The sequence below is a fragment of the Thermobia domestica genome, chromosome 2, assembly GCF_964235325.1.
Source record: "Thermobia domestica chromosome 2, izTheDome1.hap1.1, whole genome shotgun sequence".
Lineage (NCBI taxonomy): Eukaryota > Metazoa > Arthropoda > Insecta > Zygentoma > Lepismatidae > Thermobia > Thermobia domestica.
In genome coordinates this window covers 73,098,759-73,124,259 of record NC_137455.1, presented here as the reverse complement: position 1 = coordinate 73,124,259, position 25,501 = coordinate 73,098,759, and the positions used below count along the sequence as shown (strand labels likewise).

Genomic DNA, 25,501 nt, shown 5'->3' with positions numbered 1-25,501 from the left:
AATTCAATCTTTGACTGCTTCTATCACACTTTGACTATTGACATTTAAGTATAGAATTTGTTTCAATCAAACTTTTTTAATTCAAAACTAAATTAACAATAAAGTTATTGGTTATTGTAGTGAATATTTTTTACTTAAGTGTGCAGTGAAAAATTAATATTATCAAAAGTCTTACTAATTTTCAAGGAAAACAGTGAATTTAGTTTTCTTTCTTCTTCTTCTTCTTCTTCTTCAGATTGCTGATTGTTCAATCATTCTATACTTCGAGGTGAGTGACGCTACAATGACACAGCGACTGCTGGAAAGAGGCAAGTCATCCGGCCGTGTTGACGACAACGAAGAAACAATCAAGAAGCGGCTAGACACTTTTCACAAACACAGTCGACCTGTAATAGAACACTACGCTACTAAATGCAAAACGGTAAGGAAACAGTTGAGAATGAAGTGTTTAGTTTAGTAACGACGCCAGAGGTATGTCAAGGGGACAAACACCCACCCAATTGCCCCTTCAGAAATGCATTATAAGTAAAGTCAGACAATATAAAGATAGCTTTTTCGATAGGGTGGCTCAAAAGTAGGTATAAAGTACTGTACTGCATTTTATATCATTTCTTATTGTTATCTATCAGGTAGACTCAGTTTCTTTATTATTTGTTCTTAATGTATTTTTAAGCTCGGAAGAGCCGAAGCAAATAAACCCATAACTAGAATGTTATACTTGATCAATGCAGGGGCGTATACCTACTTTTGGGCCACCCTATACAAAAAGTACCTGCTCCCCTTTAATTTCTCTGACCCATTGCTCCCCAAGGAATGGCGTCGTTACTGGTTTAGTCTGGTATGGGGAACGGGGAATGCTCGTGTGCGCATGCTTACTTCTACGACCAACATTTGGGATGTTTCCAGGGGTATAACGTCTGAGTGAAGCAAAAATATTAGAAAAAGAGGAGAAAAACTGAGAAAACCGCAATTGACCCTTACGCGCAACGAGGACTTACATATTTGTGCCCGAAGATTTTTAAAAATATATATATATATTTTATTTATTTATTACTTTTTGGGATTAGATATAATTTTGTCCCCGAGTATAACAGTAGAGCATCGATATTACGGACCATGATGCCAGAGTCACGGCCCAACATTTTGATGATGGGCCAAATGTGGCTAAGCCGGATAAGGCAAAGATTTCCAATCCACCCCTGCCATCAAATGATACAAACACCGAAACTACCAGAGTTTCTCAAGGGATTCAGATTTCTTTTGACTGTTATGAAGAACCCAACAGCTGAAGACAAATGTTCCTCGTCAGATAAATCTAGATCATTAAAAAATATCTAAAAAATTTCAACCACCCTTTGCAAGGTCTTCAAAACAGCAAGAAAGTTATCTTGAATCACTGGGATCTGTTCCTGCATCATTAAATTATTTCAATGAAAAGTTTGAAATTTTAGTTCTTTTCTTCCTTTCAAACTACACCTATCCTTACGTTATCCTTATTATGAAAGCAAGGTGCATGGATCTGTCAGTCTCGCTCATTCTAATAGTTCAAAATCAGGCTATTAGTTGTTGCTTGCTACATTGCTTTCTTCGTAACGTCAAGAGATGTCTCTAGTGTGCAGGCAATTTACAAACAGGCCGAAGCCTTGGGGGAACAAACAGTGTATACTGTATTAAAATCAATTCACTTTACACGTTTTTGTGTTCTTGACTTGTAATTATTATGGCCGCCCCGTCTAAATTGAGAATTTCTCATAGCATTTTGGGCTACTAAAAGAGATAATTCAGCCATTTGATTATCAAGTTTACTAAATTCTAATGAACTATTGGTGTTCGTTGTATTAGATGTGCTAGGCGCAGGGCGGTCGGGTGGGGGTTGCATATTACTAACTTGGGGGGAAATTTGAAGGTAATTGAGTTTTTGAGGCACCCTGTAGTTGTAGTGCTGAAGGTACGAGAAATACTGGAGCAGATTGTTGGTAGCGATGAAAATTGGGTGTCTGATTATATAAGGGATAAGTTGGTTGTTGATGATATGTGGGAAAGGAAGCGCTAGCAACTGCTGACTGGCGGATTTTGGTCACAAAGTGAATAGATTGTTTGCTGTAATTCTACATAATTCACGCTTTTTCATGAGATCATGTGCCTTTTCCAAATTATGTAAGTGTGACTGCAAAGCTTGAACTGTTGTAAAAGTTTCTAATGCGATTTTTTGTTTTAAAAAATTCTTTAAATCTAAAGATAAATAATTTATTTTCTGTTCCTCGGTGGCCTGAGGCATAACTTGACGGATAACTCTTAATTTTCTTTTTTAAAAAATATGCATCAATTGATTTGTTTTCGCCCTGTTGAATCTGAAAAAATTCAAATTTAGCCCTATAGGCAGGTAATTTTGGCCTACTTAAGTCGATTAGTTTAGTTTTTATTTGTTCATAATTGAGTGTGTCCAATTGATTTTGTGCTTTTAACTTCAACACTAAATCAAGAGCCACGTTCTGAAGATACATAGGTAACAGTTCTTTTTTTTCTCTGCATTCCAAGAATGCAATAACGCAAGGTGGCCAAATAGCATAAAAAACCTATCAGGGTCTTCAGTAACATGTCCAGAGTTTTTAGTAAGGTGAGGTATATTAAAAGAAGGGCGTGAATTCAGTTCCATGTTGCACTATCCTCCGGAAAAGTATTTTTCCCTGATCTGGTATGAGGCATACACTAAAATATAGTCAAGTCCGAGTTACTAATTTCACAGATAAGAAAACCACATATCTATGAAAAAAAGTTCATTTCCAGTTAATAAAAATACTGTCCGGTAGGGGAGTACTCAGATCAAAACTGAACCGGTCAAAACCTCGACCATGTAAAAACTTTGTCCCATATAGGTTGTAGGTAGAGCGTTAATAAAAAGAGCGTCCGAAATCGACTCCCACTACCGGCTTTTATTATAAAATTCAACTATAAACAGTATTTTACAAAATACTACAAAGATGATTTCTCTAAGTTTGTAAGGTTAGATATAGGTAGTCTTTGACCTCGAGGTCGCAGACAGGATCTCCACAAAACCCCGTAGCATGCTAGGCAGAGTGGCGTTAGGGTTCCCATTGCTCCGTGGCAAGCAGTGGGTTGGTTAGGTGACCACAGAGCCCCGTAGCAGGCTAAGCGGCTGAGGTTAGGATTCCCGACAGATCCCCGTACTAGGCTAAGCCAGGAGAAAAGAAAAGCCAAAAGTCCCGTAGCAGACTAGAGGCTTGGGGTTAGGTTACTAACAGTAGGAGGCACACCAGAGAACTGGTACAGGTCCGCTGTCGGCCATCAAATTTATAGGGTCCCCAGACGGCGGTGTCGCTGCGGCTCCGTTGTAGTTGTCTGCTTCGTGGGAGGAGCCAGAAGTCCGTCGTCTGCAGGTCGTAGTGGATCCACGTGGTGTGTATTATCCTCTCGTAAAACCATGTGGTGATGTTTATAAACATAGGCATGAAGAGTTGCTGGTACACAATAACACGTGGGACATTACAATATTGAAGTGTCAGGCGAAACAGGTACTGTTTCTTTTTAAACAATTTAAAGTTTCATTATTAATCATATTAACGCTCTACTATTGTCTTTAAGACTATTGATTCTATTTGAATTGAATGTAAGACAATAATTGAATAGCGTGTGACATTTGGATTGAATGAATCATGACAAATATATAGTTTCGGATATGTTGTATCTTTCGAGATTACCTTTCGTGTAGCAGCCTGAGCCTGTGACCAAATAGAGATACCCAATTTTTTAAAAAATGAGGAAATCTTTCTGAATTTCTCCCGAGATCAAAACTATGATACATGAGTATAATGTCACTCAGAAGCTTTTACACAGGGGTAAAAGTGAGGGGAACGCCGTTATCCCACTTCCAAAATATATCTATGGCACCCCCCACTTCCTAAAAAATTACAATAGGCAAAGATAGCCACGGGGAACGGTGTGACGTCATGCATCCCCTTACCTTTTCAGATCCACTTTTACCCCTGATTGTAAAGACAATGGCGTAAAGGCCATGAATCTAAGGTATGATTTCTGAACCTAACAGTTGCGATCCTTACAGGAGCCACGAGAGAAATTCATGGCAGTAACTAGCGGAGGTGAAAAAGATACGTGAAATTAGGATCTAGTGGCGGCCAATATATTTTTAAAAGTTATTTTGAATTTCGTATTTTGATAGTTATATTTTTATATTCATACTTAGTGTCAATTGCAGCATAACATATTAAACAACATTTAAACTATTAAAGATTTCTTGCGTCTGTTGTACTCTTTCCTTGCATAAATGCAAATTGTTTTTCTCCTATTCATGTTTCCTCCCGTAATCGACCTTCTACAATTTTCTTCTAAATCTTCATTGTATGTGACATTAGTTTGGTTCCTCTGTAGTTTCCACAGTTCTATACATCTCCCTTCTTCTTAAAAAATAGATATAACAACAGTACCCCTCCCCTGAATTGGCATTTTTCCTATTCATAAATATTCTGCATCAGATCCTATACGAAATAGATATACATTCTGGCTCCAAACTCCTCCATGCTTCTAGTAGTATTCCATCAGGACCTTTTACTTTTCCTGTCTTCATTTTCTTTAACGCTTTATCTGCTTCTTTCCGGCTTATCCTTGGTGTTGCTCTAAGATTTGGAGTCTCATCGCTCTTTCCTCGGTTTTTCTTCATTTAAAAGCTTTTTAATAAACTGATCCTTCTCTGTTTGATCCTGTCTTCATTGTTAAGCACCAATCTTTAGTTATCTTTCATTTGATTGCTAACCTGTATAGCTGCTTCACTCCACCTTGTGTTTCAAGTTTGTCATACATTTTATACATTTTGTCAATAGTCTTATTAACCGCCTTGAAGCTATACTTGTCCTCTTCTGCCACAGAAGCATCTCACTTTTTCTTTCCTTCTTTCTTCCCATTAATAGCTTCACGCACTTCCTTGTTCCACCACCACGTCTCATTTCTTGCAGGCTGACTCTTTCCTGAAGTTCTACCCAAAGTCTTCTCTGCAGCCATCGATACAATCCTATTGTTTACGCTCCATTATTTTTGCATATTCTCTTCATGTAGGTTTAGTCTTTCCATAACTTTCTTCGAATGATCTCCTTAATTTTTCCTCTTTCATCCTCCACCATTCTAATTTTTGCATCTCATTTTCGTGGCCTAATATTGTATCTTCTATCGAACTTACAGTCTACTCTCGTCATTCTATGCTGTGGGGACGCGCTTTCACCAATTATTAAGTTGCAGTTTTTAATTTTCTTAAGATATTGTCTTCGGCACCAAATGTAATCGATTTGCCTTTCTTTTCCACTACTCTTTTAAGTCAGAAAGTACTCCTTCCTTCCTTCCTTCCTTCTGAAAAATGTATTGCAAATCGCCAAATCGAATGCCGTCGCAAAGTCTATTGCTCATTTGCCTTCCTCGTTCCTTCCAAAGTTGTGCCATTGGACACAGCTTATCGAAATCTACATTTTAAACTCGAAAAAGTTGAAAAATACGGTTCCACGATAACTCCCTTTTAACCGCCATTTTGTTCAACTTGATGTGATCGATCGATTGATATATCTCTTACCATTGGATAATATTGTAGTTAAACCAAAAATTAAACTTTAAGTGTTAACTTATGTCGTCTTGCTAGTGTGTTGTAATGAAAAGTTTGATTACTGGTATTGGGACTTCAGTATCAGTTTCATCCTAATAAGTGGTGTGGTTACTTTAAGCATAAAAAAAAATGAAATGAAATTTTTGAGTCTTAAGTCCCACGGTTATTCCGGTTAGCTAAAGGAGACGGTGATGATGAGAGATGAATGAAATGGTGGAATGAAGTAAGTGAGAGGAATCGGGAGAACCCCGAGAAAACCCACGAACATGATGTTTGTCCACCACAAAGTTCCCTTGGCGGGAGCAGGGTTTGAACCCGGGACCCCAAGGACCAGAGGTGAACGCTCTACTACTGAGCCACCGCAGCCCCTACTTTAAGCATCGAGTTTTACATTTAAAAAAGTAGTTTCTGTTGATTTTCTCGAAAACTAAGCATGAGAATTTACACTTATCCATATCATTATGTTCAGTTGAATGAGATCTGTTAATTGATGTGTGTCTCATTTTAGACATTTATTTTTTTTTCATTGAATACTAATGATATTCAAGAACTTCATTGTGTTTCTAATCCATTCCATTCTTTGTCTTTGCAGATACCAGCGGAAGCCAGCGTTGACGATATATTCAAATCTGTTCAAGGACATTTAGCCGAGTTAGGATTTTAATGAACAGGGTATAAGTTAGAACTGAATTGTTTAGAAACACGTAGTTCCCTGTAGTATAATAACTAATACACATGTTCCACTGCCATTCAGAAGAAATATAAAGTCCTTGTTCTTGTTATTTATTTTTCTTCATTCTCTTTCTTTTAACACATACACACTAATTCTCTTTCTCTTCTTCTGTTCCATTTACCTTTCTTTGCTCACAGAAAAAAAAAAGTGTCAAGAAAGAAAGAAAGTGTACAATATTACAACATTCATTGTATATAATTTTGCGTTCGATTTTATGTACAGAATGTTACAATAAAGAAGTTTTGTTAATATGCTTTTAAATTGTGTTTTATCTTACAATCAGGGGCGGATCCAGGACATACTTCTGGGGGGGTTGTAATACTGGTACTTAGAGCTACTTTTAAGAGCGTCAAACTCGGGGGTGGATTTTATTTATATATAAAATTAAAAAGTTTCCTCTTCTGGGGGGGGGGGCGATCGCCCCGATCACCCCCCTGGTTCCGCCCCTGCTTACAATATTTAAGGTTTCCTTCTTTCTTTTCCTTGTGTTCGTACAGTTGTCTCAGAATCGCTGCATTTTCAACTAAATTACAGGTTTTCTTCTTAACTTTGCAGGTGACTCGCTTATTTCTGCATTGCAATTAAATATCAGATCTAAAATATAAACTAATGACGACTATTTTGGCCGTTTATTCTTGTCCCGCATTACACCGTAAGTCAGTCGATATTTTTGTTGGGAGGGGTCCGAGTTTTGAGGGGGGCAGCAATTCTATAACCCACTACATCTATGTAGTATTGAACAGATATTATTCTGCACCCGAAAGCACCGTAAGTAATTCTAAATTACTTCCATCTATATTTCAAGAAAAATTATAGAATTAGATTGCTTTCATAAGAAAAAGAGTACAGACGAAGTGTAAGATCAAATGTTCATGCTATATCAATCATTTTACTATTAAGTAAGTATAGTTTTATTGACAAAGTGTACAAACGTATGTTAACCCTATAATACCCCGCGTTACATATATGTAGCATTGGGATTTTACTTCTTTATATTGATACAATGGTGTTTTGCTGCTAATACCCACTGTGACACATCTGTAACAGTACGCTCAACACCACTTAGTGGATTATTGCTGAACTTTTTGTCATTTGGTCCTCCCACAAGTACTTGAAAACATATTTTTTTGCCTCTATGATATCACACTCTGGGTATTATAGGGTTAAGAAGCTTTTCAAACGGGTTTCGACCCGGTAGCTCCTTCCGTTGTTGTGCCCCTTCCGTGAATTCTATAAAAGTAGTATGTATGTCACTGGTATTATTGTGTGACTTACCATTGAAAACAAGCAAATAACAATAATAATAATGATGAATACATTCTAGTACTTAATAGTGTATTTTTTTTAAAAAATATATAAATTCATAATTACAAGAAAATATATCAAATCCTCCTCGTCCCTGTTTTGTTGGCTAGCGCATGTTCATTTGGTTCATGTGGTACTGGGTTCGATTCTCGGTTTGAAAGCATTGAACATATTACGGTGATTTGGGTTCCACTTTAATTGTAGGTTCACGTCTCGTATAATCTCGGTACCGAAAAGATACGCTAAACTTCAACAAACAACCTAACAAAATGGGTGAAAATTGATCATGATGGATTAAAGTGGGTCATAGTAGATGGTGAGTCATAGTGGGTCGTGGGTTAGAGTGAATCTCGAGGGGGTGATGAGTCAGTGACTCATAGGTCAAGTTTTCATTGACCCAAACCATCTCTGTAATTGTCCTGTCCTAAAAAGACGTTATAGGCAAGGTGACCAGACGTCCCGTTTTAGCCGGGACAGTCCCTTATTTTCAACCGTTGTCCCGTTTTTTCTGATTCTCAAACGGGACGCCTAAATGTCCCGTTTTTAAGCAAAAATGACCGAGGTGTCCCGTAATTATTATTCAAAATGTAAATGTTCAATGCAAATTCTACGCTTTTCCGTACCAACACTCATTGGGAAAGTTCAGCCGTGCCTAGAACTTTTGAATGTTCAAATGAGAATTGAGTATTCTGTGGTTCAAGTGGAAATTGAGTGGGAATTCTGAGTGTTCAAGTAGTTAAAAGTATTGTTGGGTTGTACTTAAGTTGGAAGCGCTGTGCTATCATTCTTACTTGTGTATTTTGTAAACTGAAAACACTGCTAAGTCCTAAAATACAATGTGGAATTCCCCCTCCTCCACCCCCCCGCCGCCGATTCGTATGCGTCCCGTTTTTGAAAGTAAAAGTTCTGGTCACCTTGGTTATAGGAGACACCTATGATGTGGTGTTAAAATTCGAGTAACGGATCCTTCCAATATTCGGATAAGATTTGTTATACGAATAATGATTGATGGAATAACCATTATAATAATCATTCGAATAACGAATATTCTAGTAATTTTAGGAGTACTTGTGTGAACCTCAGCTTGATGAAGGATTCAGTCATCCGAGTCATATGCACTCCCAGTAGAAATCAAATATGACAACGCTTAGACACATTTTCTATTTCTAACAAGCAAGCTATACACTACCACTTTATAGATCATAAAATATGATTTTGATGAGAACGTAAAAGAAGATAACTGTACTGGACAATACGATAACGAAATCTTTTGTCCTTCACGAATATGGGAACTGCGATCATTGTATTCAATAGTTCCATCGACCTCATCAATAAGACTTAACAAATCCTTTGAAAATAATGCAAAAAGCTCTCTTCCTGTATGTTTGTATACATCATGTTCAGATGTCAGTTCAAATGTGTCAATCACTTACGAGTATGATATTGGGTGTGGAGGAGACTCCCCAAAATGTATAATCATGTTCGTAAGGCATGACTAAAATTTCCTTTTCAATATTATTTTCACTGCAGTTATTTGACGTCATTCGTTAATGTTATGTTATTAAGTTTACAGAAGCTAGTTTTGTTTGCATTTTCAAAAGAGGAAGTAATGTACCTTCAATGTAAGTGCAAAATTTCTGTTTGTCCACAGTTTCGTTCTGTAAATTTTGCATCACAAAAATGAGGTAAGCATAATATGTTGAAGTGTTATTATTGCGTAAATATACCTAATGATTTCGTCGTGAAATATTAATAGAAATTTGATATATGAACCGCTAACTGCAGAAAGCAAACATGTCCACATTTCGTAATGTCTACAGGAAAGAAAAACTATCTTAATGATGTTTCCACTATAACATGAAAATTCAAGGTGTCGCGATGTCCATTGTTATTGAGCGGACATGTGTCATTTTGGTGCTAAACGATCCATTGACCTATTACAAAACATTATCGTCACAGAAAAGGAAATGTATAAATGTTAGACATGTTTGCTTTCTGCAGTAAGCGGTTCAAATACTCGTTTTGGACATGTAACTTCAGTTATGTATATGTCTTTTAAGTACCGTATTCAATAATGTGTATACAGTACTTAGAATTTGATTTCTTTAGTTTTGGAAACGGACACAGTACACTCAAAGTACCATTTTTCTCTTATTATTCGTTGTGGTTACGAGCAGATGGGTAGCGTTTTTGTTTTTGGTATGAAAGGCTCACGATCGATTCTCACTTCGATTATGTGTAGTTTCGATTCCGTTATTAAGCTTTACGCACAGGTCTCACATTGTTTGATGAGTTTCGTATATTAAAATACAAGATTACAGTTGAATGTATGTTTTGTTTTCAACCTTAAACATTACTAGTGTACTGTTAGATACTAGATTAAGTTATTTTATACATATAAAAATTATATTAATGTATTCTGACGAGTATATTGTACAACTTAATAAATGATAATTTATCTGTTCGTATTGGTTAAACGATTCAATAGCTCAATGTTTTGCTGAGAAAGTAGTATACGGAAATTGCCATAGAGAGGTTCATAATTCAGTTACCTAGCAAAGCTCAGTGGAATAACTACAGACATCGCACGATTTCCTGAGACTCCAACGAAGTATTTATTTTCTCTTCGTTTTTACAAAGGGACAGACAAAAACATCACACCCTGTTACAAAGAGGAAAAATCTGATGCAACTGACTTTCGAATTAAGTAAAGATTGGAATATTGCCTAGTGTTAGGCTCTCTATTCACATATTTTATACTCAGCAGAAGTCAGATATCAACTTATCTTGCGATCTCTGTATCAGTAGAGCAGAGCAAGAGTAGTCAATTCATTTGTTGTTTAAGAGTACCTTCTATGGGAAACTGAAAATTAGAAAGCTAAATAGTGAACGGAAGCCTTGAAAGTTAGGATTACATACAGGGTGTTTCGAAACAACACCGACAACGTTTGAGAGGTAATTCCCGACACCAAGATAAGACAAAAATTATACACCAACCTGGGTGCACAAATGCTTCCTTTCAGAATTATAGGCTTCCAAAAACACAAAAAAATTAACTTTAAAGGTCCATAGCTCTAAAACTATAGGACCAATGGTAGTCGGGTCAAGACTTCATTTAGGAACTAGCATGTGCGCTATCCAAAAATACATGTTTCAGAATAATAAGATACTCACGAAGCAATTTGTATACAGGGAGTTCGGCTATGATCATATAATTTGAAGTACTCTCCAACTACCTCTGTAAAAATTATTGCGGAAGTATAGCAGGATTCTGAAACTTGGATAGGGTACATACTAGTTCCTAAGTGAAATCTTGGCCCGACTACTGTAGGTTCCATAGTTTTGGAGCTATAGACCTTTAAAGTTCATTTTTTCATGTTTTCGGCAGGTTTTAACTCCGAAAGAAAGCATCTGTGCACCCAGGTTGGTCTATAATTTTTGTCTTATCTTGGTGTCAGAAATCACCTCGCAAGCGTTGTCGGTGTTGTTTTGAAACACCCTCTATATCTATTCAAAACTGAGCCATAAAGATTAGTAGTTGCACGAGACAATTATTTTTCTCAGCAACAAGATTTGCTAATCTGATTCTGAATATAGGTTGAAATTTTAAGATTTTATTTTCCAAAATTCTTGATTTATATTTTTTCCTTCTGAATGAGTACCTATATAACCCATTATATTCTTTTAGTGAAGATACTGACTTTGGGTATATTTCCTACCTTTAAAAGAGAAGGGACATATTAGCCAAAGAGATCTTCATAAATTTTGAAGCAAATAACCCACAATTCGCAACATAGTTCTATGAATACGAATGAGACGAGACTTTAATGATATGCACGAGACAAGAAAATATATGTCTAACTCGAATCCAGTGTTTCTCTCAGCTATACTTCCACGAGTTTCTTTCAAGTATACTTCCGTCCCTCCCCTGTCTTCGAGGCTAAAATAAATTAAGTTGCAATTATATGTTAATTCTTCTGTGTGGCACTTTCTTGAGCAAAAATATCTCAGTCCAACCCCTACTTGTGATTTTGCTGTCCTCCGCCCACGAGACAATATTTTCTTAAAGAAAACTTGCTTGTGCCTAGTCTCGAGGAGTTCTGCTTAGTCTCCTATTCAAGACGAGACATTAATAATACGAGGTAAAATATATAATTTAGAAAAAATAGTAAAACAAATGAGTGTTCTGATCGACATGCAGATAAGTAAGAACAGCAGCAAGTGACATTCAGACAAAACCAAATGATGAACGGACAGTCAACGAGGTAATATTTGCTGTCTTTTTAGGCTGTCCAACTTTGAGGTCAACAATTTTTTGATGCCAATGAAATTTTCATGTTTGAGTGTTCATCAGTCGTGTTCGCACTTTTCCACATTTCCCAGAATATTGTGAAAGTGGAAAACATAATACCATATTTTTTTTGCCTAATTATTTAGAACTTAGAAAATACGATTGGGTGGAATAATTTGTGTTATCGATAAGTTCCTCATTCCGATAGGATAACTCTTCAATTCCGTTATGATTTCATTGAATCAGATGGCGAACTTAGCAAGGTGAAGATAATCTCAAAATCATTAGTTAGCTTACTAAGCAGTATTGTTTGTTTTCTAGAAAATTACACAAAGAAATTATATTATTATTCATTCATTTCTGAACTACAATGTAACCAAAATAGTTCTTGCCGTTTTTGACGCCCCATTAATCATGCGCTCACAGAGAGGAAACAAAATCGCAGTGCCTGCCTGGCGATTGAACGTTAGTCTGATCCAGAGTTGGCGTGGGTCAATGAAAATTTGACCCACGACCCACCACCCACCATGACCCACTCTGACCCACCGTGATCCACCACCCACCATGAACCACTCTCATCCACTTTGACCTACTATGACTCACCAAAATCCATCGTCATCAACTCTGAACACGATCCACGGCCTCTTCTGTATTGTAATAAAACAAGACTGTAAAATTGTCACTAATCTGAGTTTGAATTTCTAGTCAATCGCTCAAGCACCACTCTGTTACAATAACGGTGGATCTGACCTTTACGATATAAAATGGTAAAGTGTTTGTCAGTGAGGAAATTGAAACAGTTCGAGGTGGGGGGAAATTAGTGTGTGCCTGAAATATACTTGTACTAAGAGAGTATTCTTGCAAGTGTTAATTTCTGAACGCATTCCGCAAGAAACTTATATTCGCAGGAAAATACCCCTGTACAATATGGAAAAGGTTATGGTTTCTCAGTTCACAGTATTTTTCTCACAAAGACTTGAAAAATCAGTTGTTCATAGGGTATAAAGGTGCTCGGGTACCCTATGTGAGAGTATTTCCATAAAGTATGCTCATAATTGTAATTTGTGTAATCACTAAAACACCACGTTAAATTTAAGTTACAAATATGCATAATTGCAATTATTATGAATATTTATTCAAAGTAGTTTACCTAAAGCAAAGAAGAGACTTACTAAAAATTAGGTACAAAGTTGAATAACACAAATAAGCCATTAGTAATACAAGTATACATTTTTCGTAACTCGTAATTTTCCCCTTAAAACAAATCTGAAATCGGATTTATTTCCTATTGGCAACTTTTTGGCGGTAAATCATCCGCAGTGGAATGATGTCCATCCTTCAGCCAAGAAATAACTAGCTCGTCTACTTTGAACATGTCTAGCGGTGGGCCATTAACATTGATGAGCAACAAGTTAGACAGTGTTTGAGCACTTAGTCTATTTCTAATATCAGTCATCTGTAAATTCATAAGGGAAAATCCCCATTCCCACTCTGTCGTGGAAATTGATAATACTTCTACCCGATTTCTGCAACTTCTCATCGACAATCTACTTGTTAGACTTAAGTCTGATAACGATTTTTCTTGGTCAGGTTTAAAATACTCAGCACGAAGTATCATCTCTCTATCACCATACAACATCTTTTCCATATCGACCATGTCAGTTGGCAATGTCGACCCATGTAGAACAGAAACTTCATTTACCACGAATTTGATAGGGAATCTTGTGAATAAATTATCAGTTAAATCCTGATAAACTGATTATTTCTTATTTGTTTATAAATTTAATTTTTGTAATTACACATGAAGGTTTGATGCCATTACCAAGTTCCCTCCCCCCCCCCTACAAAGCGAAAGGAAATGAAGTTTCTGGAAAGTGTTCAGAGGTGAATGGGAATTTCCCTCCTTCTTCAACTTCAATTACCACACTGTTGTTTGCCATGTGCCAAATTACGATGAATTTCAATTAAATTATCATAGTATAATTATTCCCTTGTTGAATTATCAATACTTTTCAGTGGAAAAAAGGATGAAATTTCAAAGTTCCAAATGAAAGTAAGTAGACCAACGTAAAGGGAAAAAAGTATAAAATTTTCCATACAATTATGCGTACAATCCAAACTTCAAATTTGTGTGTAATTAAGCTTACAGTACAACTTTTATGCCTATTTTTCTAACAACTTTATAGGTTGATTGCCCTGTAGTGTAAGTGCTCCATATAATAAACGTAAGTTTCAGCAATTATTATGGCATGCCGCGGCAGAAAGCAATGGATATATGAAGCCAAGCACTGCATTTTTTGTTTCTGATTTTTTTTCTTAAATAACATCGATCGTTTTCGGTCATTTTTACAAACCAACTCACTACCAATTTTCCATATATAGAAAATGCCCTCTCCCCCCCCCCCACACACACACACACATAAAGGAGAATTTTAAAAAATGCTAGGACACATTCTGTTTATTTTCAATAAAGAGTTAATACACTGAATTTCAGCTCCGTAAGTTTAACGGCTTGCGAGATACTCATTTTTTTTTTCGCAAAAATTCGGATACTCACTACCTCCTTAGGATATTATGCATTATAATGAAAGCAATATAACATCCCAATTTGGATTAATGCCTAAGTATATACCAAAAGTAATTTCATTTGACTTTGCAATTTGACCGTGATGATCAGGCACACATAGTTGCATTCAATTTTTTATATAATAATATATATATTACAGTGATTCAAAAATGTATTTTTTTCCAGTAGTTAGCTCTAAAAACTCACAGGTCTCGAAAGCCAAGTTGTAGTGTAAGTCCTATTGCTATTATTACTATTAAAAATATCAATAACCAAAAGTGCCTGAAGTTCTTTTTTCACTTGGTTATACTCATCTCAGGTAAGTAGACAGAAACAAATGGAAAAGGAAGGGAAATGAAGGTCTTGAAAGTAAAACGGAGACAAATTTAGCAGTCTTTAGAAGATACTATCTACAATGCAGTGAGCAGAGAGGGTCGGTAGATCATACTGAGTCGGTGGATCGCAGTGGGTCATGGTGGGTGGTGGATCGCAGTGGGTCACAGTGGGTGGTGGGTGGCAGTGGGTCATATGCTGTTGACCCACGACCCACTCAGAAAACTTGACCCACTTGACCCACTCCATCTCTGGTCTGATCATAGATCTAGTAATACAGGCACGTTGCGCACATACACAAGTCATAGCTCCTCCAGTGTCGAAAAAATGGAGGTATCGAAACAGCTTGTTCGCATGTGTTTGTTTTATGATTTTAAAGTGGGCCTGTCAGCTGCCGCATCAAGTCGCTGTATATGCCAGGCATGTGGGGAGAACGCAGTGAACGAACGCACCGCTAGGCACTAGTTCCAGAAATTCTGTTTGGAAGATGTAAGCTTTCGGATGAACCTCGTAGTGGACTACAATATGTGTTGGATAACGAGGCCCTGAAATCAGTCATCGAGGAAAACAGCGGTCTAATGTATAATGAACTTGCGTAAAGGTTCTATGTTTTTGCTGAAACATTCAAACTGCACCTACGTGAGATAGGGAAGTCATACAACTTAAGCAAGTAGGTACTCCACACATTATCGGCAGCCAACAAGAAACAACAAGTGACAGTTTGTTTGTCCTTGCTCACTCGACACCTAAACGCACCCTTCTTTGATCTCTTGCTCATTGGTGACGAAAAGTGGATCTTCTTATGACCCTTCCAAACGTACCAGACATTAGTTGTCGTACTTGGCCCTGTTCCTCACACCTAGTCGGTAAGTGGTGCATTATGAGTTCCTTCCAGCTGGTCAGATTATCCTGCTGATCTCTACTCTCAGCAGTTGCAAAAGGTGCACGTGCGTTGCGGCAGAAGGAGGCGGGATTAGTGAATTGCAAAGGTGTGCTCGCCAAAGCTGGCCCTGCACTTCAATGCCAAGCCACATATGGCAAAGAGGACCCGGGAGACTCTTCAGCAATTTGGCTGGAAGACACTGTGTCATGCACCATATTCACCGGACCTTGCGCCAGTAAATTACCACCTGTTTCATTCCTTCGACAACCAATTCCTTGGGTATTCTTCGCAAATGAGGAAGACCTACAGAACATACTCACGGACTTCTTCGCATCCACGACCGCCGTATTATCAGCAGGATATTGTGCAACTGTAGAAACGTTGGCAGAGGGTGTTAGATGCTGATGAAGATTACTTTGAAACTTAAAGGTAGGCACCGTCCACTGTATTGCTCTTTGCCTATCACTGCTGTAGAAAGGCAAGAACTTTTTTGGTTACGTTGTATTTTGAAAAAAAAAAAGAAAAAATGGGGACGGACGGAGTTGATACGCACCTAGGCTTGAAAGTTGGTGTCAGGTTGTTGTATACAAATTTGATAAGACAACGCTTATTATAATATCGCAAATAAGTGTCGACAGCTCTTGCACTACTCAATCAGCACACTTGGTGTATTGATTAGCATATATAATTTACACTCGATATCGACGTACGTATAATTGCCTCATGGCTATATGGTTAGCAAACAACCGTGTGTAATTTGTACATGTGTCCATATATACTCATAATAAACGAAATGAACATTTCTAGTTTAGTTAACCTAGTATTCGGATTAGAATATTAATTGTCAACACACATTTTCTTCCTAGTTACTGGGCAGATTTTCATAGACGCCGCCTGGTTAAATATTCGCTATACCAAAACCTGTTGATGCTTACATTCTGGTCATTGTGTGTGCAGAACTTGCAGTGTTCAACGTGCAATGCGAGAACTGAGCAACCTGAATACCATTTAATTAAGACCTGTAGAAGATCAGAAATGAAGGATATTTACAACGTAAGCATCTCGTCTTTGGATCGCTGCAGAAGTTTAGCGCATGAAAGAAGAGGATTGGCTTTCAGTTTTGAAACAGTTGCTGGAAGAGATGGAAGGCATCGCTGCATAGTTCACGATTGTCCGGAGTTTGAATTACTATCATCACTCAAAGAGGATCCAGATTTTGATTATTATAGCCTCTATGCAGATCCCTTGCGTAAGTAAACACACAATACAATATACAATGTATATGTTCGAAGAATATGAGGGACTTGGGACGTTTAATACTTGTTGCGGAAATGAGATATGAACTGAATTTTGTCATTTTTTATCAATAACTATTTAATATCACTCACAATATAGGAAAGGCATCAAATAAAGATATAAGCATAGGTATGTGTCATATACAAAATTTTACTGCATACACTGATTCTCAAGCAGGGTAATACATCACTAGTGTTAGGCCCGTCGTATATTTAGCATAGAAAAAGACAGCCGAGTCGAGATACAGTACCATAAGCAATGGAACAAAATCCTTGTTGCATATTCACTTGAACACGTACAAGACCTCTTCAACGTTGTGATTGAAACATAGTCAATGCACTATTGCACTCAAGTCTCTTTCTTCACATCCTCTCTTGCCCTCCTCTGTCTCGGCTTAGCTAGTCTTTCTCTGATCAGTATGCAGCAGGCTTTAATTTGGAGTTTGGACTGAAACTTACAGGGCAAAGGAACTAAGCGGTAGAATGCCCACCTCTCGTACTGGAAGTCCCAGGTTCGGTCCCATGCCAAATGAGTTTAATGGTGGACAATATCTTGTCAATGGATTTTCTCGGAGTTGTCCCTTTTTCTCCCGCTTTCTCATTTCACCAAATGTTCCACAGTCATTCACTTTCTTTACTCGTATGTCTCCTTTAACCTGGGAGCATAAGCATAGGACCTTTTTAGAGTTAACGTATGCTAGAAGCTTATAACAGCCAGACTAATCTGTTTATGTTATTTAAGCATACATAATACTAAAATGCTTTTTCTTTCTTTTCTTTTTTCTTATATATATATCAAATGTGTTAAAACATTCTTCGCAGGAACCTACACCTGTGACTGGCTTTTCAAGTTGACGCTTTGTGCCAGGGGATTAAAAAAAGTTTTTCCAGTTTCACTAAGGGACTTGTCCTCCTCGCTCACAACTCTCTACAAGTACGTAAATTAACTTCATAGGCTGCAGCGATTTTGATACAACTAACGGTCTGTTTCGTGTTTCTTTAAAATGAATGAATCAAAACACTCGCCATTCGCCATATAATCGGTGCAGTGGTAACAAAATAATAAGACTAACCAATTCTCATAATTTATTATTCGAGTTCAAAACAAAAATATTGATATTTTTGTCATCTTTTTAAGAGTATGATATGGACACCGATTGTCTTAAATATAAACTGTCCGCACAAAGTACAGACATCTGGCAACCCTAATAATATATAGAATATGGAATCCTTAATAATTCAAAATCAGGCTAATAGAATACGAAATTCTTAATATAAAAGTATTGGCCTACGCCTCACGCTCCTAATATGAAGTTATCCAAGGAAGTTCTGTTCCTTCCCCCCCCCACCACTTTCGAACATAGATATGTCACCTAAGGCGTACCTGGAAGATCAAACATAGCCCTCATCAGCATCGACGAACTTCTGCTAACGTTCTGGAAGGCCTGGTAGAACTTGGTGGGCCATAATGAGAAGAAGGTATCAAGTGAATTGTTTCCCTCTACTAGGGATTTGAACTGGCGTCCTCTAAGGTGATAATATAAGGAGTGGAACAGGTGATAATCGGGCAGTGCAATATCCGGGGAGTATGGCGGATGCAATAGTGTTTTCCATCCAAGGCGTAGAATGGTGTCCCGGGTCATCCTAGTCACGTGGGGCTTAGAGTTATTCTGTAACAGGAGGACCCCTTTGTGATTCAGAAGTGCTGGCTAGAAAGTTTTAAGTTTTTCTTGAACATGGCATAACTTCTGACAGTACACAGTTGCATTTGATACACTAAACAACTGGTAGCAGTTTTCGATACACGATGCCGCGAGTAGTCCACCAAACACAGAAGGCCTTCTGGCACAGTGCTGGTTTCGGCTGTTTTGCAACCGTTTTATTGGAAGTTAACCAATGATGATGGTGCCGTGGAGCTTGGTACAGGACCCACTTCTCATCACATAACACCCTGTCCAGAAATGGCTCCTTCCTCATACGAGACAGCAAATAAACACAGGTGTCTGCTCGCGTTGCTTTCTGGCCCGGAGTCAAATCATGTGGGGCCCATCGACCCAACTTGTAGTGCTTCCCAACTTAATGGAGGTGCTGCCGAATGGTTTCTCCACTCACACTGCATTGTAGTCCCAGTTCCTCACATGTTTGGAGACTACCCGACTCAATTGCTGCCTGAAGATCTTCATTTTGCACATGTGTTGGACCCTGTTGGTCTTCCGGCACGTGGTACTTCTTCGAATGTTTCGTCACCATCCTTAAACTTGTTAAACCACCGCTACACTGTCTGTGTAGTCACGACCCCCTCACCAAAGGCCTGGCATATCTTTTGCCCGGCTGCAACGGTGTTTGACCCCAGTTTGAACTCGTACAGCATACACGCCCTTTTGACACCCTGTGGAGGTCACATGTTCACTCTGTACTTACACAAGTTCACGGTGTAACTGAACTGCCACAACCATGCAGTATATTGGGTATGCCCATACCAACAACTGACCTTCGCCTTATCTCCATTTGCATTCAACTCACGGTGTGAGGGCCAATTGAACACAGACCCGCAGAAAAAAAACGACGAAACTTTCTTGGTTACCTTTATAGTTCAAAATCGGGCTAATAGAATACCAGTATGAAATACTTAATATAAAAGCATTACGCTTCACGCTCCTAAGTTCAAAGTCAAGCTAATAGGCTAGTTGTTGCTAGTTGTGGTGCTTCCTAGCTTTCGCCAAGAGATGTCGCAAATGTGCAGTTAATTTGCACACGGGCCGAAGGCTTAGGGGGAACAAATAGTTGGTAATAAACAGCATAGGAAAACACAAACAAATCCCATTATCCTTAAGTAACAAGAAACTGTAATCTTTATTAGGCCCATCCCACACTTCTTCCTTGTAGGTTATGAGTAAATCATTATAAGAGTCAGTAACTGAGGATACAAGAGATTCTGGAAAATAGATTTTTTTAAAAAAAAAAAGGTAAAAACGACATCTATGCCATTTATATCATTCATGATAATATTCCTCATGTTTTTCCATCTTAGCACAGAGATCTTCACAACTAACAAGGGTTTGGCCCTGTGATCATTAGTCCCGAGTCGCCCCGGGACAGAAGATTTAACCTGCATCTGTCTGATTAATTTCTATCTGTTTGTGATGTGATTTCATCTCATCTTTCATCTACATTATCTTACATTTTCACTCACTTTAAACTCTCTATCTCATTATATATACATTTTTTGATATTCTTGCACATTTGCACCTATTTATTCTTCTCTTTATATTCCGCTATTCACATGATAACCTTTATATATACTTTGTTATATATTTTCACATTTGGCACCTTCTTTTTATGTATTTTATAATAAAGATATGACTAATGAAATAAATAAAATGATGATATAGCTCCCTTCCAAAACTGATGCACAAATATCGCTAATAATAACCAAATTTCCTTTAGACCATCCCATTCTTTTCAAAATTATATTTTTGTATAGAAAATTACTTGCCAAAGAAAGGGCGTAACCCTCTGAGAGGCTGGAGAAGTATATAATTTTCCAGAAACACATTATTTGTATAATAACTCAATTTTCTTTTCTCCTTTCCTTAAAAAAAGATAAAAAGGCAAGGTAGGATACCGAGAAAGGAAAAAACTAACCGACACAATGTTGTTCACCACAAACTCATATGGAATGGAATACAGCCAGACGCCCTTCGCACAAGAAGTGTGTGTTTTACCACTAACTAAGGCACATTCTAAGTAAATTTATAAATATATCTCGTATATCAAATAAACTTTATATTTATTTGTGAGATATTTTTAAATCTTGTTCCTAATTGCCTTTGATTTCAACTACTCTAGCTTAGAAATAGTAATACCTCTACTGCAGAAGATTATTTGAATGCTCCGACATTCTTCTTTTTTTAATATTTTAGCAAATATCAATGCCACATGCCTGCCTTCTGTGGGCATGTTTCGACTCCATCGACAGAGAATGAACTTCTCGGATGCCTTATCATCGTGTCGTACCGCAGGCAGCAATCTTGCTCATATCCTCACCGAAGAACGAACCAATGGCCTTTCGAAGCTCATGGCAACCATTGGCGTAAAGCAGGCCTACGTTGGAATGGATGATCTTGATGAAGAGGGAAAATTCGTAACTATTGTTGGTAAGCTACAACACTAAGAGTGTCTTAACACTTTTTTGTAGGTCTTTGACAAACAGTGCAATAAGCGCCCACATGACGACAGAAATAGGAAAACAGTCAATATAACGAAACACATTGGGCCTTATGCAGAATAGTGTTTAACATTGTATTAATAACTTTACTAGCGATTGATGCTAACCTTCGTATTGTTAACACGTAAATGAAGTTAACTCGACTTTTTCTCAGGATTGTCCGAACACTTTAGGAAACAGCAAATTAAAGGAGTCTTATTCTCTCTTATATTGATATCTCCTATTGTAATTGGACAATCCTATTTAAAAGTCGTGGTTGGCGTTTTTCGATTAAATCGACTCCCACTACCGGATTTTTATTATAAAATTCACTAAAGCAGTATTTTACAGAAATACTATAAAGATATTTTCTCTATACTTGTGAGGTTAGAAACATGTAGTCTTTGACCGAGTGGTCACAGACAGGATCTCCACAAAGCTCCGTAGCATGCTAGGCAGAGTGGCGAAGGTTTCCCCAAAGCTCCGTGGCAAGCAGTGAGGAGGTTAGTGGTTAGAGAGCCCCGAAGTAGGCTAAGCAATTGGGTGTAGGATTCCCGACAGAGCCCCGAAGCAGGCTAAGCCAGGTGAAAGGAAAAGCCAAGAGTCCCGAAGCAGACTAGAGGCTTGGGGTTAGGCTACTCCTAATGTTCCGAAGAAAACAGTAGAAGGGACACCAGTGAACTGGTGCTGATCCGCTGTCGGCTGTCGAATTTATAGATCCTCAGACGGCGGTGGCACTGCTGCTCCGATGTCGTTGTCTGCTTCGTGGGAGGAGCCTGAAGTCCGTCGTCTGCTGGTTGTAGTGGATCCACGTGATGCGTAGTATCTTGTAAAATCATGTGGTGGTGTTTATAAACAAGCGTAAATTGTTGTTTGTACACAATACCACATGGGATATTACAATATGATCTTGGCGTTGTAGTTGTTGAATATCTTACCCTAAAAGTTCGACAACTTTAAGTAGTAAATGTAGTTCTTCATGAAATTTTTGAAATAATGTCAGCTGAAATTGATAGCCCACTAAGTTGATTGTCATTTGTTGTTTTTATTTTTTTTTTCACAGCTACTGCACAACGTGCAAGACCAGTTTAAAATATTGGAATATTTGTTAACTGTATTGCACTTGTCAAAATGGAAGTATTCCATGCATCTTTCACACTTCATGCCATTTTTCAATACTGTTTTACATTTGCCATATTTCGCGTTAACTGCAAAATTACCTGAGAAATGAGAACCGTTCACACTGTCCAACATAAGAAACCGATGGTTCAGATTTCACCTTGCGATGGTTCAGATTTCACCTTAAACGTTAGCTGCACATTTCAAAGAGCTTCGGTGCTTAAAACGGATACTAAACTTTAACAACCAACCAAAGAAGCTCCAAGAATCTTGGGGCCCTGATTTATACACATATTTTCATAAGTATCAGTCAAAATAGAGCAACGATGGAATAAAGCAGGAAAAGCTTAGCGCTAAAGGAGACTCAAATTTCAATCTTGAGTTCAGTAATTCATTTTCAGTCTTTCACATAACGAAATAAACTTAAAGCAACTTGAAATTTTAATTGAAAGTTGATTCAAATAGGTTTAAACTTGTGGTCGTGGAGGTGCATTACTTTTTATTATTAGTTATATCTATTGGCGAATAGCTTAATCACCTAGATAGTCCTTAATGTACTGCTGACTCACAATGGAAGCCGTTATATATTCCTTTTTCTTCCTACTATTATTGTAATTAGATAAAAAAAACTCAAACAACAAATTAGAAGAGAATTTTTCACAAATATTCAAGGTACGTAATATTTTCCACATCAAATCAATGCCACAACAAATGTGATAGTTGCTAGGTTTCATACAGATAGAAGCATGCTAATATTTTTTTTAAATAAAAATGTTTCCATTATATGGGCCAGATCACTTGGAACATTGTTGGCTCCAAAATGCTATAATTCAAATAATTATTTCATTTATTAAATGAAACATATGTACTAAGAAGAAGTAAAGGGCGAGTGAGTATGGATATCAGTATTGTTACAAAGTATGAATATAATAATCAGGACCGAACTGAATATCATCATATCCTTTCCGAGGTTCTCTATTTTCGACTCCGAAAATGATCTTTCTTTACATTCATCAACGCTGCTTATTGATAATTTTTGGAAATCAAAATGCAAGGCAAATTATAATTACGCGAAAGAAGATACTTCATTGTATTATGATTGAAAGCAAAAATCTGAAAGAAAATGTTACTTCATAAAACCATTAAGAATAAAATAATTTGGTATTTTTAGTACAGTGCAAAATAAAATTATATTTTTCGCAAAACAGACAAATCTTTATTCTCTGCAGATTACATCTTTCATCTTTATGTCTATGGTAATTTCAGGCCGCCCTCTATCGTGTTACGATTTCATAGCTTGGGCTCCTGGACAACCAAGATCTCGCCATAGTGACGATGACTGTGTAGCTCTGGACGACAGCAGCATGTGGAGAGTTTCTAATTGCAAACAGAAATTGCCCTACATTTGTGAATTATTTCCTGCTGGTCCCATGCCATTATCTTTACCAACTACTACAACTGAAACTCTTCCATACTGCACTTCCAAATATTCTTCACGTGAGTAGTTCATTTTATTTTTAATATGTAATATTGAATACTGCTACTGTACTTCAATGAAAACGCATAAGTTAGCATTTCTTAAAAATCGCCATGGTCACACTTATTTTTTGTGACACAGAAGTCACACTGGGGTCCAATTGACTCCAGAGACTTTTTTATTTAATGTTTTTTTTTTTTTTTTTTTTTTTTTTTTTTTTTTTTGTCTTTACTATTCTGAGATAGACACAACGCACCAGCCATAACAACAGGCAGTTTTGCCAATTGAATTTACATGGATGAGAAAGGTTTCAAAAAAAAAAAAAAAAAGGAAAAAAAATCAGAACTAAATGTAACTTCTCTCGGGTCTGTCAGATCCCAGAGTGACCACAGAGGGTTTTAAGTTAATAATTCGAATTCACTTACAGTAAATTCTTGAAATAAAATGAAATGAAATTTTCAGTTTTACGTCCCTGTAGGCTAAAGGAGACGGACGACTAATGACAGTGAATGATTGTGAAAGAATTGGTACAGCGAAAATGTGGGAGGAAACGGGATAATCTCGAGAAAACGTACAGACAAGATGTTGTCCAGTACGAACTGGGATCGAACCAGGAGCCTCTCGAGAAAACTCTTGCTTATTCGTGCACGAATTATCGGTTTGCAGGTTATTCGTGCAGGATATTTTCTTATTATTATTACAGAGGTTGTTCAATAAGTTTTGCTCAGATAGGTAGCTATAATATTTTTATTAGTTGCGATATGATTAACTTACTTCCATCCTTTGGCTTCAAAATTGTAATAATTACACTAGCCTGTGATTATTTTATTGCATAAGTGCAATATATTTCTGTGATGTGGTGATTGCCACCTAAGCCTAAAAGTGAGGTTAGTTTTGTTTCATCACATCACATTTTGTGACAAAATCGAGATAATCATGTTACCTATTCATTCATATGCGTCTCAAGCCAGGAGGACTAAACATCCTGATTGGCTGAAATGCTATTACTCTCATGGCGTGAAATGTTGTAGCAGTAGCTAAACAACAGCTTATCGTGTCCGCCTAGCGGTCCGGTACGGTAGTAACGCCTAGCGGCATTGTTTTGTTTAGTATATTACTTTTCCTGCGAATGATTCATGCAGTTTTCTTGTAAACTACCTAATTGTGCTCAGTGCTTTGAAGTCCCTAATATCGTTGTTTGTGTTTAGTATTTAGTGACGAAAGTGAAGTGCTTGTTCGCAGACTTTTCGGAATGCAGCGGCGAGGTTGTAAGAATAATCCAGATATATTCTGTTATATATGTGGGACATTTGTGCCAATGAAACAACGGCGCAATATAACTTCCTTTGTGCGAAAGGCTTATCTTGCGTATTTTGGTATAGCATTGGGAGATCAGAACAAGTCGTGGGCACCACCTAAGTTTTGTCGAACATGCATCGAACAACTTCGGCAATGGATGAAAGGTGAAACACGAGCATTGCCATTTGGAATCCCCACTGTGTGGCGTGAGCCTACTGACCACAGCACCAATTGCGACTGTTTTGTGAATGTGAAAGGTTTCAACTGTAGGAACAGGGCTAAAATTGCTTACCCAACTACAATTCCATCCGTCAGTTTACCAGTGCCCCATGTCCCACAGCTACCAGACAAATTAAACGAAGTCTCTTCC

General features: G+C 37.6%; 2 protein-coding genes across 2 annotated transcripts in view; both read left to right on the top strand.

The window, feature by feature from the left end:
* Ak1 (Adenylate kinase 1) overlaps positions 1-6,538 on the top strand; it is a 123,371-nt gene extending 116,833 nt beyond the window's left edge. Inside the window, exons 12-13 of the mRNA XM_081741919.1 lie at positions 236-421; positions 6,216-6,538. Coding sequence (XP_081598045.1) covers positions 236-421; positions 6,216-6,287 — 258 coding nt within the window. The 3' untranslated portion in view covers positions 6,288-6,538. The remainder of the gene's footprint in view (positions 1-235; positions 422-6,215) is intronic.
* A 2,677-nt stretch (positions 6,539-9,215) lies between these two features.
* LOC145679692 (uncharacterized) overlaps positions 9,216-25,501 on the top strand; it is a 30,402-nt gene continuing 14,116 nt past the window's right edge. The window contains exons 1-4 of the mRNA XM_081750266.1: positions 9,216-9,346; positions 16,601-16,983; positions 20,953-21,186; positions 23,622-23,852. Of these exons, the coding sequence (XP_081606392.1) occupies positions 9,342-9,346; positions 16,601-16,983; positions 20,953-21,186; positions 23,622-23,852 (853 nt within the window). The 5' untranslated portion in view covers positions 9,216-9,341. The remainder of the gene's footprint in view (positions 9,347-16,600; positions 16,984-20,952; positions 21,187-23,621; positions 23,853-25,501) is intronic.